Below are 16,129 nucleotides of genomic sequence, written 5' to 3'. Positions count from 1 at the left end.
GCTGTTAGCTGGCACAAAGGAGAATTGATAAAAACTGAGAGCTAATTATAGCATCCTATGAAACCTGTCTGAGGTCGGTGATCCCAGGAATATGATATCAGTAATACGTCATTATACAGTATCACAAGTTCTTTCAGACAGGGTTGTAGTTAAGCTCATTATGAAATCCACAATGAAAGCCACTCAACAGCTGGTGTCCAGGTAAGATTATAAAACATATACTACAGATTTCAGAGGACAATCGTGAAGTTACTGTATAATTTCATTACACATACATTTTTATATAAGGGGAGCATACAAAGAAATAAATAATTCAAGTGATGTTCATATAAATACCCAACATTTCCTATCTAATAATTTGATTAATGTTTTCTCACACGTGAGCTTGTGCATTTTATTACATTTACACGATTGTTTCTCACCATCCATTTAACCCTTTCTTAAATTCACCTCTCCTTCACAATAATGGTTTGGGACAAGCATTACTCTCTCCTTTATGGCGGTGGTTCATGTAGGGCTGTCATGCCTGCTTCTTAAGTGAAATGCTGTGGTGAATAAGGTAAATTAAGGCTCTTCTGAAAGAATTATTGGACTTTTATCAGTGTGCAATGCAACACATTGTTTGTAATGTGTGCACATACAGTATAGCATAAATATATTATTAATACATATGAAATACATTTACATGTATTCCATTATATCATTAGGGAAACTCCCTAATGTATATATGCTTATTTCTGCTGCAGCTTCCTCTGCAATGCTGCTGAAATGCATTCACAGAATCCTTACTCCTTAATCTGGCTATGAATACCCCTGGTCTCAGAGGACTGATTAAGTCTTCTCACTGCAATCATTTTTTGGCTGATATTTATAGCAGACTTTCCTGGCTTTCTCTGTGAGACATACTGTACTACAGCAATGACTCTCGGGTCATCTGCCAGGATTGCTGACTGTGTACAAAGGATCTCCTCAAGCTCCTGATCCCTACATAGAGAGAAATTTGGCTAAATATACATGAGGCTAAATAAAACCAGATGATCTGCCTGCTGGAGCGTCACCAGTGTCATTTTGCAGGTGTATAATTCAGAGGCTCATGCTATCATTACTTTAAGTTCCAGATGCACTGCTCGTATCTGGAATTCTCTTCTGAGGTTCAGTATGCACAACTAGACAGCAATCACATCTTTATTCTTATTCATATTGCACTGCCAAGTAGGTAATAAGGCCTCATAAAGAAAAAAAAGTTGTTCTGATGTGCTGTCCTGATACGGATTTTAAATCATGCTGATTCAAAATCTTGCAGATTTGATTCATATTGGTAAAATGATACTGCATTTCATTTTTTAAATTTCTGAGACAGATATGAACAGAGCTATACAGTGGCAATAAAAGAGTTTACATACATCAGTGACAACAATGTGGAAAAGGACCAACAAATAATCATAATTTAAGCAAAATAACAGTGGCCCATTGTGTTGTGTTATTCACCCCTAGCTGGTGCAAGGTTGTTTTTTTAATTTGACCTTGGACACCTACTACTTATTCATACATATTTGAGACCACCCCCGTGTTTGGATTGGAGAATCTGCCAGGTGTTTACAGAGAAGCCTGATTCAGTTCATCGGTCCTCTGACAAAATAATAATTGTCTGTCTCAGACATCCAAACCAGAAGATAAACTACAAAGTGATGTCACTACACAAGGTACAAAACATTGTACGAGTCATTCAGGTCTGATGAGCGGTAGGAAAGGAGACAAACATCTGAGTTTGATATGGCCACACAGCCCAGTGTACACATTTCTGTTCAAAGTAACTGCACTTTATGCAGACCATGGAAAACCTTATCATCTTCACTTAGAGTACTTTCCAAAGCCTTTTACTGTGAACACAGTCATTGCTTAGTTCTTTACTGTTAAGGCTCCACCATTGACAATTAATACAGTAGAAGATCTCCACAGTATTTGGATCCAGAGACAAATTATTAAAATCTTAAAATGAAATCAGGATGCAAAATATTCACATTAACATTTAAAAAAAACATTGTAAGAAGGACATCATTTAACCAAAAAAATAAACTTGGACATACTTGATAGAAATTTTGAGTTGGGTCAGTTGAGTTGAGTTCAGAGTGGGAGTGTTCTTACATAAAAAGAAAACTGAGGCATATTTACTGAAATATTTTTCATTTGCTGAAAGCACTGACATTCCAGAGTAGAAGAAGTTGTCCTCATTCTTCACATTCTTGGGGAGTTTGGCAATCTCTTTTGTTTCCTTCATGGTGAATTCCTATTCTCCCTCTCCTGTCTGATTCACTGTTTTCTGTGGCGTTTCCCAAAATGATCCCCTCCAGACTTTCCTCCCTCTGTTCTTCTGCAGGAAGCATGCACGTGCACACACTCACTCACACACACACACACACACACACACACACACACACACACACACACACACGCACACACACACACACACACACACACACACACACACACACACACACACACACATATACAGGGCCAGAACTTCACATTCTTGGAAGAAAGACGCAGCAGGCAGCACACATTCCAGGAAAATGTCAGCATGCTACCTTATTTGGGTGGGCTGTGTAGTCAGTACTAGAGGACCAGAGATTTACTCCTGCTCCGTTTCCTGGAGAAAAAAACAGATGGCACTGGAACACAATGAACCAGTGATGGGAAAATGGGTCCCATTAGAGCCGGACTTCTGTTCCTGATTAAACTTGAGTTGAGCATTGCTGAGTTATTTTCTTGGTCATTTTTGTTCCTTTCAATCTTTTTAGTTAGTTATAAATCAATTATATCTACAAGATATGTTTTAAGTATTGTCCTTATTGTCCTATGTTTTATGTTTATTTTAGGTTGTGTACCTTTGGATCAACATTGTTGACTGTTGGCAAGGCAATTTCCTTCTTGGATCAATAGAGTATTATCTATCTAGCTATCCAAGAACCTCTTTGTAAATATGTAAGCCTGTGTAAGCAGCTAATCTGACATGCAGAAAATTGCAAGAGCATGATAAACCTTGCAATTTATAAAGGAAATGTGTGTGCTATAGACAACAGCTAAAATCTGTAGAGTACTGAGTATTTTCAAAGGGGAGCACTGTTACTCATCTGCTCTAATGGGACATCTTGACATGCATTCCTACTGTAAGCAATTCATTGTGCGTCAAATTCAGCATAAAGGCTAATGCAGGCTGCTGCATGGGGGCTTTCATAGATTGAAGGAGCAGGGATTCTGTCCCCTAGACAATGATGACAGTACAAGAGAACATTTGCACGGCTCATGACACAACTGATATTCCACCTGGCAACAGTACTGTTTGACATTCCTCTATGGAATGACCAGCAGTCATATCTGCATTTACTTAGCTGATCAGAAAGAGGCAGTGATTTTTAGACTAAGTATTTTGGCTGTCTTCTAGTGCAGGTCAATCAAATGCAAATATCATGCTTGTAGGAGTGATAGTGGGTGAGGAAGGCTCAGTGGTGCAGGCATTCTTGCATCAAAAGACATGTATGTTAGGGTTAATACTCCTGTGGCTGCCCACTGCTCCTAGCTCCTAGTGTGTGTGTGTGCTCACTGCTCACTGTGTGTAGGATGGATTAAATGCAGAGGACAAATTTCCCCATGGGGATCAATACAGTATACCATTATGGTTACGATCAAGGTAACCCAAACCATCACTTTGCGTTAGCCTGTACCTGGGCATTGTGACTCACTGCACCAAGATTTTTCACACATTCTGTTTCTCCTTCTGCCTGTGTAGGGAGGGCCCTCCTTCATTGTGTTGGGAGACTTGTTTCTCCCTGCACCATGGAGACACAGCATCATCACCATCATCATGTGACTGCAGCATCAGAGCCATTCGTCAGGGCAATCCGTCCATAGGGGCTGAAGATTCTAATGTCTGTAGTACACTGACATGACTGATAGAAGGCTTCCTTCTGCAAACCTACCACTCAGATTTGACTGAATTGCTCCATTGCCGTGGAGTGTACGGGTATATGAAAAAACAGACTAATATAGCACAGGCAAACCAAACCAATGTGCAATTAACACCATTTATATTGTAAACCAGTACAGGACAATTTCAACTGGTTACAGTGTAATTAGCAGCAATAACTCTGTGAGTTATTCTGGAGTGTAAGTTGGAAGTGCTTAGATAGAAAGTGTGTTCAATGCATGGTGAGAACAAGTTTAATAATAAAAAAATACAACTCTCAATCAGGTTGTTGTCCTTTTTATTAATCATATCTATATTTTGATGTCATTGTTTTCATTTTTTAACAGCAATATCCACAAAATATTAAAACAGTGTGCAAGAAAACATGGGCTATGGCACATCAGAGAAGAACCATTACAAAAAATATATATATACTCATTATTTCTTCATTTTTTGTAATTATCATTCAAGGCAAAAAAGATTAAATACATATACATACAATGGAAATTATAAACAATATGTTAAGAAAACAACAAAAATAAAACATTTTCATTAATAGAAAAACTATGACTCAGGTTAGGGTTGGATTCTCACAACTGACTTCCAATGTTACCGCAGTACCCACCTCGCTCTGCCCCTGCAGTATAAACAGGATGTGTAAAAAGCGTCAGCGTGTTCCTGACAGCTTGAAAGTTGAAACACCACAGTCAAAGCATCTGAACATCTGACAGGTCTTCAGCAGGTATGAGCCCAAATCCTAGTCCCAGAAAGTCACCTGATCCCTTAACCCTAACCCTTCATGGGAGGTAATAGCATACGATACTGCATAACAAACCAAGCTGTGCATAAAATATTCTGGTGAGATTTCTACAGGATTAAAAAAAAAAAAAAAAGTTACACCATAAAATTTGGACAAAAAGCAAAAGAAAAATAATAGCCAAGATCCAGACTCTTCACATCTGTACAGGGGGGTGGAGCATAATAATTCCCTTATCAAAATCACTAGGAGGTGCATCTGTGCTTCTTAAGCCATAGTAACCAACGCAGGCGCATGCATACACATCTAAATATCCAGTAAGGGTAAGCACTAACAATCCAGACATTTTTCCATTTCAAATAATATTCACAAAGCACTTCATTAGCCTTGGGTGTTTACAGGAAGCATCACAGCACAAGGGATCACTGTTCTCAGTGATCTCACTCATATCCTTTTTCCCCCAACATGAAGCATGCTACTGACAGAGACATCTGATAAATCTGTGTCAGTACAAACCAACAGGAGAGGTTGAAAGCTGGCACTTAAGATATGTTGGCTGACTTTCACAGCTTTTTGCTCAAGTGAAGTATCTTTGACTGTTGCCTTGTTAAAACAGTGGCATCAGGTATATCAGAAACCAAGAGTGTTCCTGCCGTGCTGTTCAGCACTCCATCTTCCCGTTGATATCCTAAGCCTTAATTTTGACATGTATCCAAATGCAATCCTCCAAATTCCTTACACCATTTAAATGTATCCAAATGCAATCCTTCCAAATTGCTTAGACCATTTAAAACACTATTTATTTATTTTCTGGGACAAATCTCTTCCTCCTTGTGCATTTGGGCGCAAATTGTTTTCAGAGGAAAAGTACGTCCATTCTCAGTGATTGTGCGGCTGTCTAACGAACAACTGCTTGTTTCGCTCTTTGCAAATCCACAGCTCATTTTGCACGTGTTGTCACCTTCTCTGCATCTGACTCAGTGCTCCATATTACACAGCCATATTACCCCTACCACTCCATTTACCCTCAGCCTCCTTTTCCAATGGTTCTGTAAGGCTTTTGCGTGAGGTCACGATGACATCGTCTGAAAATGAGGTCGCGAAGCCACAAGTAAAGTATTTGGCATCAAAAAGGCTACAGGAAAAAAAAGTCATTCAGCCTTTAACAGCACATAGGAAAGGCCTATTCTGTTGTGTTGATTTTTACACTTCCCTCCCAACTGCAAATCTCCCTTAAGATGAATAGGTGTGCTGTCTGCCCTTCCCGTCCCTGGGTCACTGGAACTACCATGTGACTTCTCATTCCTCTTACTCATCGGAGAAGGAGGGGCCTACGCAGGGTGCTGGCACTCACCCCGACTTCCTGTGTGTCTGTGTGTGTCTGGGGGTGTGGGGCAATAAGCAAATAGCCTTTCGGTTCCTCTGTCAATAATGCTGCCCCTCGATTATCTGCAGAAAATCTGCAGCACAATGTGTAGCTGCTTGACTGTGGTTATGGCACACTGTAATTTGCAACAAAGCCATTTGCCAGTGCCTGCACCCACGACCCTGCACACACACATGTATGCATTCATAACTACTGCTCCACAGTGCTCCACTGTGTGGGCCCTACATTAAGCAGCCCCCATGTGACACTCAAATGACTAAACCAATCACATGCCCATTGCATAATGCTAAACATCTGGCCTTTTGACTCTGAACATCTTTATTTGTGTTCTACTGAACAAAAGAATTGATATCAATTGCTTTAACCAATTTAACCACAAGTACATCCTAAAAATAGCCTCTACTCTTGGTGTCTGGATATTTATACAGACTGGGTCTTTTCAGCCTGGCAGGACATCAAAATGTGACCGACTGAGCACAGTGCAAACCTTCCGATCTGACACCAGAGCCAAGCGTGGGTGCGTTACGCTGAACATAACGCAACCAGACACTGCAATACTGAACGCAATCCACCCGGCACTCAACAACACTACTGCTGAACACAGTGAACTCCAGCATGCTCACACACTCAGCAGCTGAACGCAACAGCTCCGTTACGACAGCCCAGCAATCGACAGTAGCACCCAAGCATTTTTCTTACACTGAATTAGTAAGCGCACAGCACCCAGGCCTCTGAGCTGCTGAACTGCAGCCCAGATCTCTGAGACTGGGCCACTGTACTGAGCATCCCGTGTGCCAGCATGCCAGTACTGAGCTTTGGAATAACATTAATAATTCTTTTCATAATCTCCCAACCCTCTACTGAATGAAGCAAAAGAAATGTGAATTTTAAAGAAACTGAAAAAAGTCACATTTATACACCAAGAACTGTCACAACAATTAAAAAGCAAACCAACTCATTTAGTGGAATCCAGTCATTTTTTCCCCTTTTTAAAGTTTTCATTTTATATATAAAAAGCCATTCACAAGTGAAGTAAAGCAATGATACACATTTCTGTAGAACTATAAGAATGTGGTTCCTCCTAAAGTATTTGACAAATACTGTACAGTTAACAACCAGATTTCTGAAAGCCAATGTAAAGAAGAAATGAAACAGACAAACCAAACAAATCAAACATCTGCTCAAGTTGTTCTTCTTTTTCTGACATGTTAAAAAAATCTACATGCTGTTCCATTATTTGTTTACAATCAGACTTTGTTTTAGAGGGAAATGGTGGCCTAACAGAGGAAGGATGAGCATTGACATGAAGCTAGTTTGTAGTATGACTGCTGCTGATCCTCTTTCTAGTGACATGGTAATGGAGTGTTTGTAACCATCAATCTCCACTGGAGTGAAAACTGAGTTGTTGATCCTCAGTTGCTACAGTATAATTGCTACAATAAACTAAAATGTGTACAATACAATTGTTTGAACAGCACTATTCCCCTAACCTGCTCAATGGTTTGGCCATCAATAGTATTCACTGCCCTGAATCTTTCCACCCAACTCACCAATACAGATTCATTGTATCATATTTTAAAGCAGTGGATCTGAGCTTGCTTTGGCACTGTCCCACAAAAATATCTTTCAGGGGTAATTCTTCTTATTATTTATGACAATATACACATAACAATACAGTTACTGGTGCTTGTCTTGTCAATTTTTTTTCGCCCAGGCATTATTCATTTGTCTCCATTTTTAAAATTCATTCTTTTTTGGCATTTTCACTTTCATTAAGATGCGCAATCCTGCTAGTACTTTTTTCTTAGACAGAAAAGGAGCATAACTACAATGGACTGCCTTATCAGTGCATGAAAAAGGCCAAAAAGGAAATAATAATTATGAAAAAAATCTAGCCTTAAATATGTGGGTCATATTTGTGTCAAAGTAATCTGAATATCTTCTACGCTTTCTGCCTGCAGTGACTCTTGTCACTTGTCACCCCATTTACCGTGCAGGACTGAACTGAGCTGAACCTTGCTGGAACCCTGCCAGATCTGAAAGTCACGTGAACGAAAGGAGAGATGCATACATCTTCTTTGCAATTCATACAGCTAAGGGTTTAAAAAGAGAAAATGGATATATTTTTACTATGTTTTGTAGAAATGCTTGTTAGAATGAAGCAATTTTTAAGCACACTGAAATCTGTGATTTCTGATGACTACACCTAATAAAAACCTATACTGCAAGAGCAGACAAGAATAAACAATTAATAAACATTTGTCACAGAGCGATCCATATTGACAGACTAGATCGAAAGATTGGCAAATTGCTAGCTAAATAGATGCAGCTACAGCACACTCGAGCAACAGGTCCTTCTTCCTGACAACTATGGCCTCCTCCTAAAAATGTCAGCACCACATGATGCGGCAACAAAAAATTGTAGGAAACTATATGTGCACGTAAAGGTGAAACTTGTTACGACACAATAACTTAAAAAATACAAAGTAGGCTAATCTTTCAGTTCTGTTGGCAATCATAGCGTGCTAGAATGTCACACAGGCAGTGAAGATGAGTCTGTAGGAGCCAGGATCAGGGATCTACAGCTTAGACTTCTACATCTCCCATCTCCTCTTTGGCATGCAGACAGGTTGGCAATATCTACCTGTATCAGTCTATAGACTAACATAAGAATGCTTTTGATGCAACTGATGCAGTTTGGTTGGAAAAAAAAAATCTCTGTTTGCTTAACCCGGTGAGCTGCACATTTGCTGAAACACTCAGCTGTTCGAAAGGAGGATAAATATTTGATAGATTTCCTATAAAAAGGAAGAATAAGATCACGTAAAGATGAAAATCGTATCTTACAGGTGGTGTGGGGTGAGAAATCTGTAGGAGTTGAGGATAATCAGGACGTATGAAGAGGCAATGTCAACAGGTTTCACCTGAAATCCATGTTAAATGGGGGTGAATGTTTGTCTACTTATGTTTAAAGAGCTGAAAGATTACAAAAGTGTAAGCATCTCCCCTTGTACAATAATGCTTTAGCCTTGGCAAAAATATCTGCTCCCACCTTGGTTCAGAGGACAGCTTTAGTGGGAGGGAGGGGGAGTGCATTACAAATATACTTCTCAACTTTATGTATATTCCTTCTAATAACACTGCTAATAAATGCATGTGACTGTATACACATGGAATGTAATTAACTTATCTGCACAGTAAATTCTGAATCCTCTGATAAAGGAGCAGAGTTGAGGACTGCCTGTTGGCAGAACTGTCAAAAGCGTGAGTCAGAGGTTACTCTGGGCACCGTTACTAATAATGCTCTCACATTCCACGCACACTCACTTTGTCTTCTTTGACCGAATGCGAAAAAAAGTAATAGCAGGAGACTGTGCATCCCTGTCAGTTTTGGCAACACACGTCCACAAATAATAAAGCCACTTTGAAGAATAAAATAGAAAAAAAAGAACAAAGAAAAAGCAATCAAACCCACAGCCTGACTGTTTGCCAGCCAGTCTAGAGTCCCCTAATCTATGTCTACACCATACCACCCCAAACACCCCAAACAACATTGGCTTGGCCTCCCCTTGAATTTATATGCTCACTGTGTCTGGATTTCTCAATGCATTGCAAATCTCCCTGCCCCCTTATGATGTGCCATCACCAGTTATGAAAATCAATAAGTACGTCTTGTTTGTTTTGTCCTTCCCTCATATAAAGTGTATATATATGGATACATACATACATATAGCTATATGTATGCATATTTTCATACATATGTACATATGAACACCTCATATAGAGGGCTAATGTCAATATCACCTCTTTCTCCTTCTCGGTAAAGTGTTTGGTTGTCCAGAGCATTGAGCATTGTACGTTTCAGGTCAAAAGTAGTGTTTGACTGGTCACGCCCAGTGCTTGTTGCTGGGCAGCATCTGTGGGAGGGGTTGGCAGGGGCAGCAGGGCCTTGTGGGCTGAGCTATAGGATGATGCAAGGCTTTTTGTCTTTAAAAGGATTCTCAGAGGCCGGGACTCCCACCAGCAGAGGGTCATTGCGGGCATGCTGCTCACAGTAGTTCATTAGGTCTGCTGCTGCCTTTGACACCTGAGGGGAAGGGTTAAGAGAATCAACATTTAGGGAAAGAACCAGAAACATATTCAGGAGAGGAAAAAAAATGGAGTTGGCAAGACCAGCAAAAGTGTTTGTATTCTGTGGAACCAGAGGGACGAAGGAGAAAAACATAAGGGTGGAGAAAATCAGACTGCTTAAAGAAATGTAGAAAGAGGGGGCTAAACACAAACATAGGAACACAGATATTAAATAAAAATTCATGCTACGTGAGCAGCACAACACTGCAGTGTTGGACATTTGTATGCTGTACAGCGAATGCACATGTGTGTCGTGTGTTACAGCGCCGTTTCCTGGATGCAGTGCATTACACAGTTACGTATGTAAGCGTTCGTCTATACCCCACACAGAGAGGAGTGTGTACCTTGATGCGCTCGATCCCAGCCTCAATCCGCAGCTGCTCCACCAGTTTCCGGGCCTGTGCTATGTTATTAGTCGTCGACATTCTCTGCCATCGGTTCACACACCAAGCAAGAGAGAAAACACTGTATGAGGAGACAGAAAGTGAGACAGAGAGAGAGAAAGAGAGATACAGAAACAGAGAGAGGGTGATGAAAAAAACTGCATCAATTCTGAAACACTATGCAATGAATGAAATGGTAAATCTTGAAATGGTAAATCTTTTTCCAAATATAACCTTGTAACATTGTGAAAGTTCTGTAGCAGCAGTGGGGAATTTCAAATATAAAAGCTGGGTAATGGTTTGGAGTAGTGCTCAGAGTACAGCACTACAAGGGAACTACAAGCACAAATGTTGGGTGGGATGCTACTGTGGTACCCATAGAGTGCACTCAACCTATATTTTCAAGCACTGCTTAAAGACATGGCAAGCAACTGAAACATCTACACATGCACAATGTAACAATTATATATGGATAAAGTATAACATTTCCATTGTAAACAGCTTCAACCCATGAGAAAAAAAATCCATTATACGTGACTGTCTGGAATGGTTGTGGTTCCTGTCATTAACAACGCATGATTGTTGAGCTCTGAATGTGTCATTCTATGTATCAAGCTATAACCTGATCCCACAGGCTATTAAATAAACCCATTTCAATACAAATGTACAATGAAGACATTATGAAACGCCACTCTCTGGATGGAAAACAAAACACGTCACAGAAGTTGACAGCTGTAATTATGGGGAGAGTCCTGTATCACAGCAACACTATCCCAAAAACAAGCAGCAGAACAAAGCTTGTCCAATCAGCTCTTACTGAGTAACGGTCTCAGGGAGTCCTCAATAGCTGCAGAAGCAATACACTGTAGAATGAAAATGCAGCATATGCCCTAAATCATTCCATTTACACCTAACTTTGCTGTGCAGTTATGGGTTCAAGTTAACCTTGAAGCATCAAATTTGAAAATACTGAAAAAACATACATTTGACCTAGACATAAGTCAAATGGGTTCACTAATTTTTTTTAAACTAGTGTGACAGCTTATCTAATTCACACAATTCGGTGATATAAAAAACATATTTAGAGGTGTGATAAGATATTTCCCAATCCTATGGACTTGCGTAACTTAAAAGCTCAGAACTAGAATGCAGGGTACAAATGCCAGTGAGGCAATAATAAAGGATGTATGAGCCATATAAGGACGCTTCCTCTTCTCACAGCCAAGTGTAGGTGAGTAATCAGACGCGTGCTGATCAATGGGAGAAAGTCCTGCCGATGAGCAATGAGCAAACACCTGAATTCTGCAGTGAAAGTCGGGAGTGAGTAAAGCACGGGTCTGAGTAATCTTGGTGAGGTGATGTCTGTGAGCTTCACAAAACAGCTGTCCCATCAGTCTGATCTCTACTAAGGGAAGACCTGGTGTGTGTGTATGCGTGTGTGTGTGTGTGCATGTGTGAGAGAGAGAGAGCAAGCCAGAAGGAGAGGAAGACTCAACAGTCCTGTCTTGCAGTCTAGATCAGCATGTTATGTTTTGTTTACTGGGAACAGCATGCTAGGGAGGTGAATGAGTGAGTGAGCCAGGGGAAACAGCCTGAAGACGCTTGTAAAAATGAGTATTCATAAGATCTGGACGCAGAGACAGACAGCTCAGTCCAAGCACGTTCTTTAATATGCTTTTTTTCCTTTATGACATAAAAAGAGAGACCATGGCGCTGCGCTACGTGAACACCATCGCTTAAAGGGTCGCACAAATAACTGTGTCAATTGGCCAAATATATTAATTATATAATAATGTATAAGCAAGAGATGGCACACATGTGCTAACTTGCTTCAATCTTATCAATATCAAATTTACATACCAACCAAAACATTCCTCTGACATCTCAATTTAAACACAGGCTGCCGATTCCCTTGCGCTGGCATGCGAGACAGACCACCCTGCCTTCTCCAAGCCCCCCACTTGCCCTGACAGCGCCCTCATCAATCTCACTTCCCCCGTTAACAGGTGCATGTCGTCCTGAGGGGAGAGAGCCGGCCTGCAGACAACGACACCCTTATCTCCCTGTTTTCTCATCTGGGTCCCTGGGACCAAGTGTTTCAGGAGGCTAATGAGCTACAAATAGCCATGCCTGGGAAAATGAGTGCATGATGGCACGATCCGCAGTCCAAGCTGCACCACCTTCCAACTGCCTGACGAGCGGCTAAGCAGCGTAGGGGACAACAGTTACGCCCTGTAGCAGGTATACACATGCATCTGTTTGTGCGGGTTAGAAAGCAGATGTGTCTCCACTGCCTTTGTCTGGAAAAGAGCAGAGCCCACTTTTCCTGAAAGACAATGTGCTCCTAGCACTGCAGAGAACAAAATGTGAGAAGTGAGAAGGCAGAGGAGGACTGGGAAGTCCAACCTTCTCATCAAAGATCTGTGATATCTCAGCAACACACTGACTATTGCACTGGGCGAAGGCATGTGCAGTCTATGCATTATATCCCAATGAGTGAGTGAGTGAGTGAGAGGGAGGATGCTTCTGCAGGTATCACAGATGAAGACAGTATGGGTATGCACTGGGGACCAGGCCTTAATTGATGTGCCACCTACTACAGACACAGACCTAAGCATCACCAATCCAGAAGAATTTAGGAAAGCATCCAACAAACCCTGCGGAAGTGAACCTTCCATTCTAACATATTGTTGTTGCTCCTGGGAGCATAATGATGCAAGAGGCTCAGAGTGTCTGTATGTGTGGATACATGTGAGCGTGTGCGTGCACACATGTGTCTTTGTGTCTGTGTGTACGTGTCTGAGAGACGGTCTGCACTGGTACACAGAGCACCCTGGGCTAAGCGTTAGATAAGTGTCTGTGAGTGAGTGTAGGGGTCAGGCTCAGGCTAATGCAGCACTCTGTGAAGGGATTGTCACGTCTGGGGCCTGGATGTGTCTAATTGGGCCAATGCTCGGCTGGCCTTGTTTACAAACTCCAGACAAAGGTACTTTGCAGAAACTGTATTCAAAGACACAGGAACTGCAGTCAACCACAAGATTTTTTTTTCTGAATAGCTGGCAACTCTCAATTATGGTTAAGAGAACATGCAGAGACCATGCAAAAAAATGCCAAACATGAGATGAATAAATGAATGCTGACGAATATTACAGCAATAAATTGCTTAATGACAGTTATATTGTGCAAGGCCAGGAACAGAGTGCTGAGAAAACCAGCTCAAGCACATCTAGTTGCACTTCCTGACACTTGCACACTGCATAGTGTCTGCTGTCATTGGGGTAGCAGTAAGGAAACTACTATAACTACAGAACCATATAAACTATATATACTATATAACTAGAGACTGTTTTATCAACATCTAAACTCTACAACCAATAAATGTGCTAACTCTCTGACTAACGTTAAAGAAGCATCATATTCTGCAATTAAATGTAAAATTTGAATAGTCTAGGAAAAAAAATTGTGGAAGGAGTGAAAACAAAAAAAAACAAGAAAAAGAATGTGACTAAACTCATACACATCTTGTGGCCATCCTGCAGCATCACCCCAACTCTCTTGTCATATGCAGGACAGCACTGTTTACAACTTGCAGTCCCCTCCTCGGGCTGACTTCCAGACAGGAGGTTCCTGGCTGCACTCAGGGCCCCGGGACCACGGGTTTGGGACTTAAAGGGATTACCCTGATTAATTAAACCGCTTCTAGAAAGCGGAGCGGCAGCTGCAGACTGATATTCCCTGCAGGAGAGGGGATTCCAGGGGATTCACAGAGGGGCTGCCGGAAAGGGGAGAGTGGTTAGGCCTTTTCCCCGTCTCGGCCTCTGTTTTCGTCACTGATAAATGCTGCGCTATTCCCAGCAGCACCATGCAACACCGATTCCTGCACAGTCTTTCTATACTCTGCAGCAAAGAAAAACAAACATATTGTGCATGTTCAGATGCACAGAACTGAGCACAATGGACACATATGTTGAGACAAAACAATCAGTGCATACAATGTTAAACATAAAATAATCAGTGCATATAATATTACGATATAACAATGCAGGGAAGTGTTTATCTAAGATTATGGTTGGATAAAAACTACTTATAATACAACCTTGCTGAATTAAAGTGCTAAAGTCACTGGAACAGGTCAATACTTGCAGAAAAATACAAGTAGTTTTGCCCAGACGATGGAAAGTTTTATTCGTGAGGAGTTAGATACAGAGTCAGCTCCCCTTCTGTTGGGTGCTGACTTGATCATCAGAATACCAGGGAAACTGTTTGAATACTTCATCATTAATCTCCATATGACATCATCAGAAGCACAAGTCATCACTGACACCAGGCCGTGTTTACACAAATGTGTGGACAACAAAGAGGGTGCACATGGAGCAGGAGACATGCACTTAATCTGTCAAAGTAGCACACAGTGAAATGTCCTCAGCGTCCCTGATCCCTGGCTTTACCTGGGTTTACATTTTCATTGGATGAAGTCTGGGCGAGTGAGTGAATCTGTGGGCGCTCTGTTTTGAGAAACACCCCAGCCACACAGAGCAACAGCACAAAGGATGTGTGTTCCAAAGAGTGAAGGGAGCAGACCTCTCGAGAATCAGACTGGCACAGAGCAAATGCATACACATACACACACGTGGAAACAGGTCATTTTTTCTATACAGGCTACCAGTGAGACTCTGTGGCAAAGCAGTAGACTGTCAGATTTTCTTCATGGAAGCAGACACCAAAGCTCCCCCCTTTTTCCACAAATTACAGCTCTGTTCACCCCTCACCCGCTTTCTAGGGCTTTTCCTAGAAATGCAAGGCTGCCGAAAAGACCCTCTCTCAGTGCCTGGGCTTTGTCTTTGCATTAGAAACACTCACTCCCTTGGACAACGTGTGTAGGATTCCTGGAACATACCCTGCTTGTCAAATTACAACTGTTCTGCTTGAGAATGCACCTAAGGACAAAGACCTGAAACACTTATATCTTTCTATCAAAGCAAAAAAAAAAAAAAAACCCTAATTTCTTTCTTGTGCAACCAACAGTACAAGAGGACACATGAGTTGGACATACCCTCACACCCACAATCTTCTGAGGACTTCAACCTCAAACCTCTGTTTTCCACCTGGCATAGTGTCTTGTTTCATTTTATGTTTACATCTTGTAAACGGTCTGATAAATAGTATAAAGTCAGTTTTTGCTGCAGCTCAAATTGCACAATTCTAAATATATTCTACAAAAACCCTGCTCAAGGACTTACACCTGGCTACATATAGGCACCTCAGACTACTGCTGCATATGAAATCTTGTAGGTGTGTCTACCGATTATGACATATGTATTAGCAATTAGAGGGAATGTTTGATTATTCGAATGAACTCAATTAATCAGTAATTGATTCGTTTAGATTACGCTGCACAAAATATTTCAGTTAATATAATAATGAAATCCTGCCTGACAGTGTGCATGAATGTAGATACTGCTGCACTGACTTATTTACACACACAAAATTGGAGTTTTATACAGCAC

At 41.1% G+C, this 16,129-nt stretch overlaps 1 protein-coding gene across 3 annotated transcripts in view; it reads right to left on the bottom strand.

The window, feature by feature from the left end:
* Positions 1-7,100: 7,100 nt before the first annotated feature.
* The window catches only part of LOC118772396 (guanine nucleotide-binding protein G(I)/G(S)/G(O) subunit gamma-7), a 64,243-nt gene continuing 55,214 nt past the window's right edge, over positions 7,101-16,129 (bottom strand). For all 3 annotated transcript variants that reach the window (XM_036520679.1, XM_036520677.1, XM_036520678.1), the window contains 2 exons: positions 10,584-10,704; positions 7,101-10,195 (listed from right to left, as the gene is read on the bottom strand). In XM_036520679.1, coding sequence (XP_036376572.1) covers positions 10,070-10,195; positions 10,584-10,664 — 207 coding nt within the window. In that variant the 5' untranslated portion in view covers positions 10,665-10,704 and the 3' untranslated portion in view covers positions 7,101-10,069. The remainder of the gene's footprint in view (positions 10,196-10,583; positions 10,705-16,129) is intronic.

Source organism: Megalops cyprinoides, chromosome 2 (assembly GCF_013368585.1).
Source record: "Megalops cyprinoides isolate fMegCyp1 chromosome 2, fMegCyp1.pri, whole genome shotgun sequence".
NCBI lineage: Eukaryota > Metazoa > Chordata > Actinopteri > Elopiformes > Megalopidae > Megalops > Megalops cyprinoides.
Note: the sequence above shows the minus strand (reverse complement) of the source record. Positions and strands in the feature narration are given on the sequence as shown.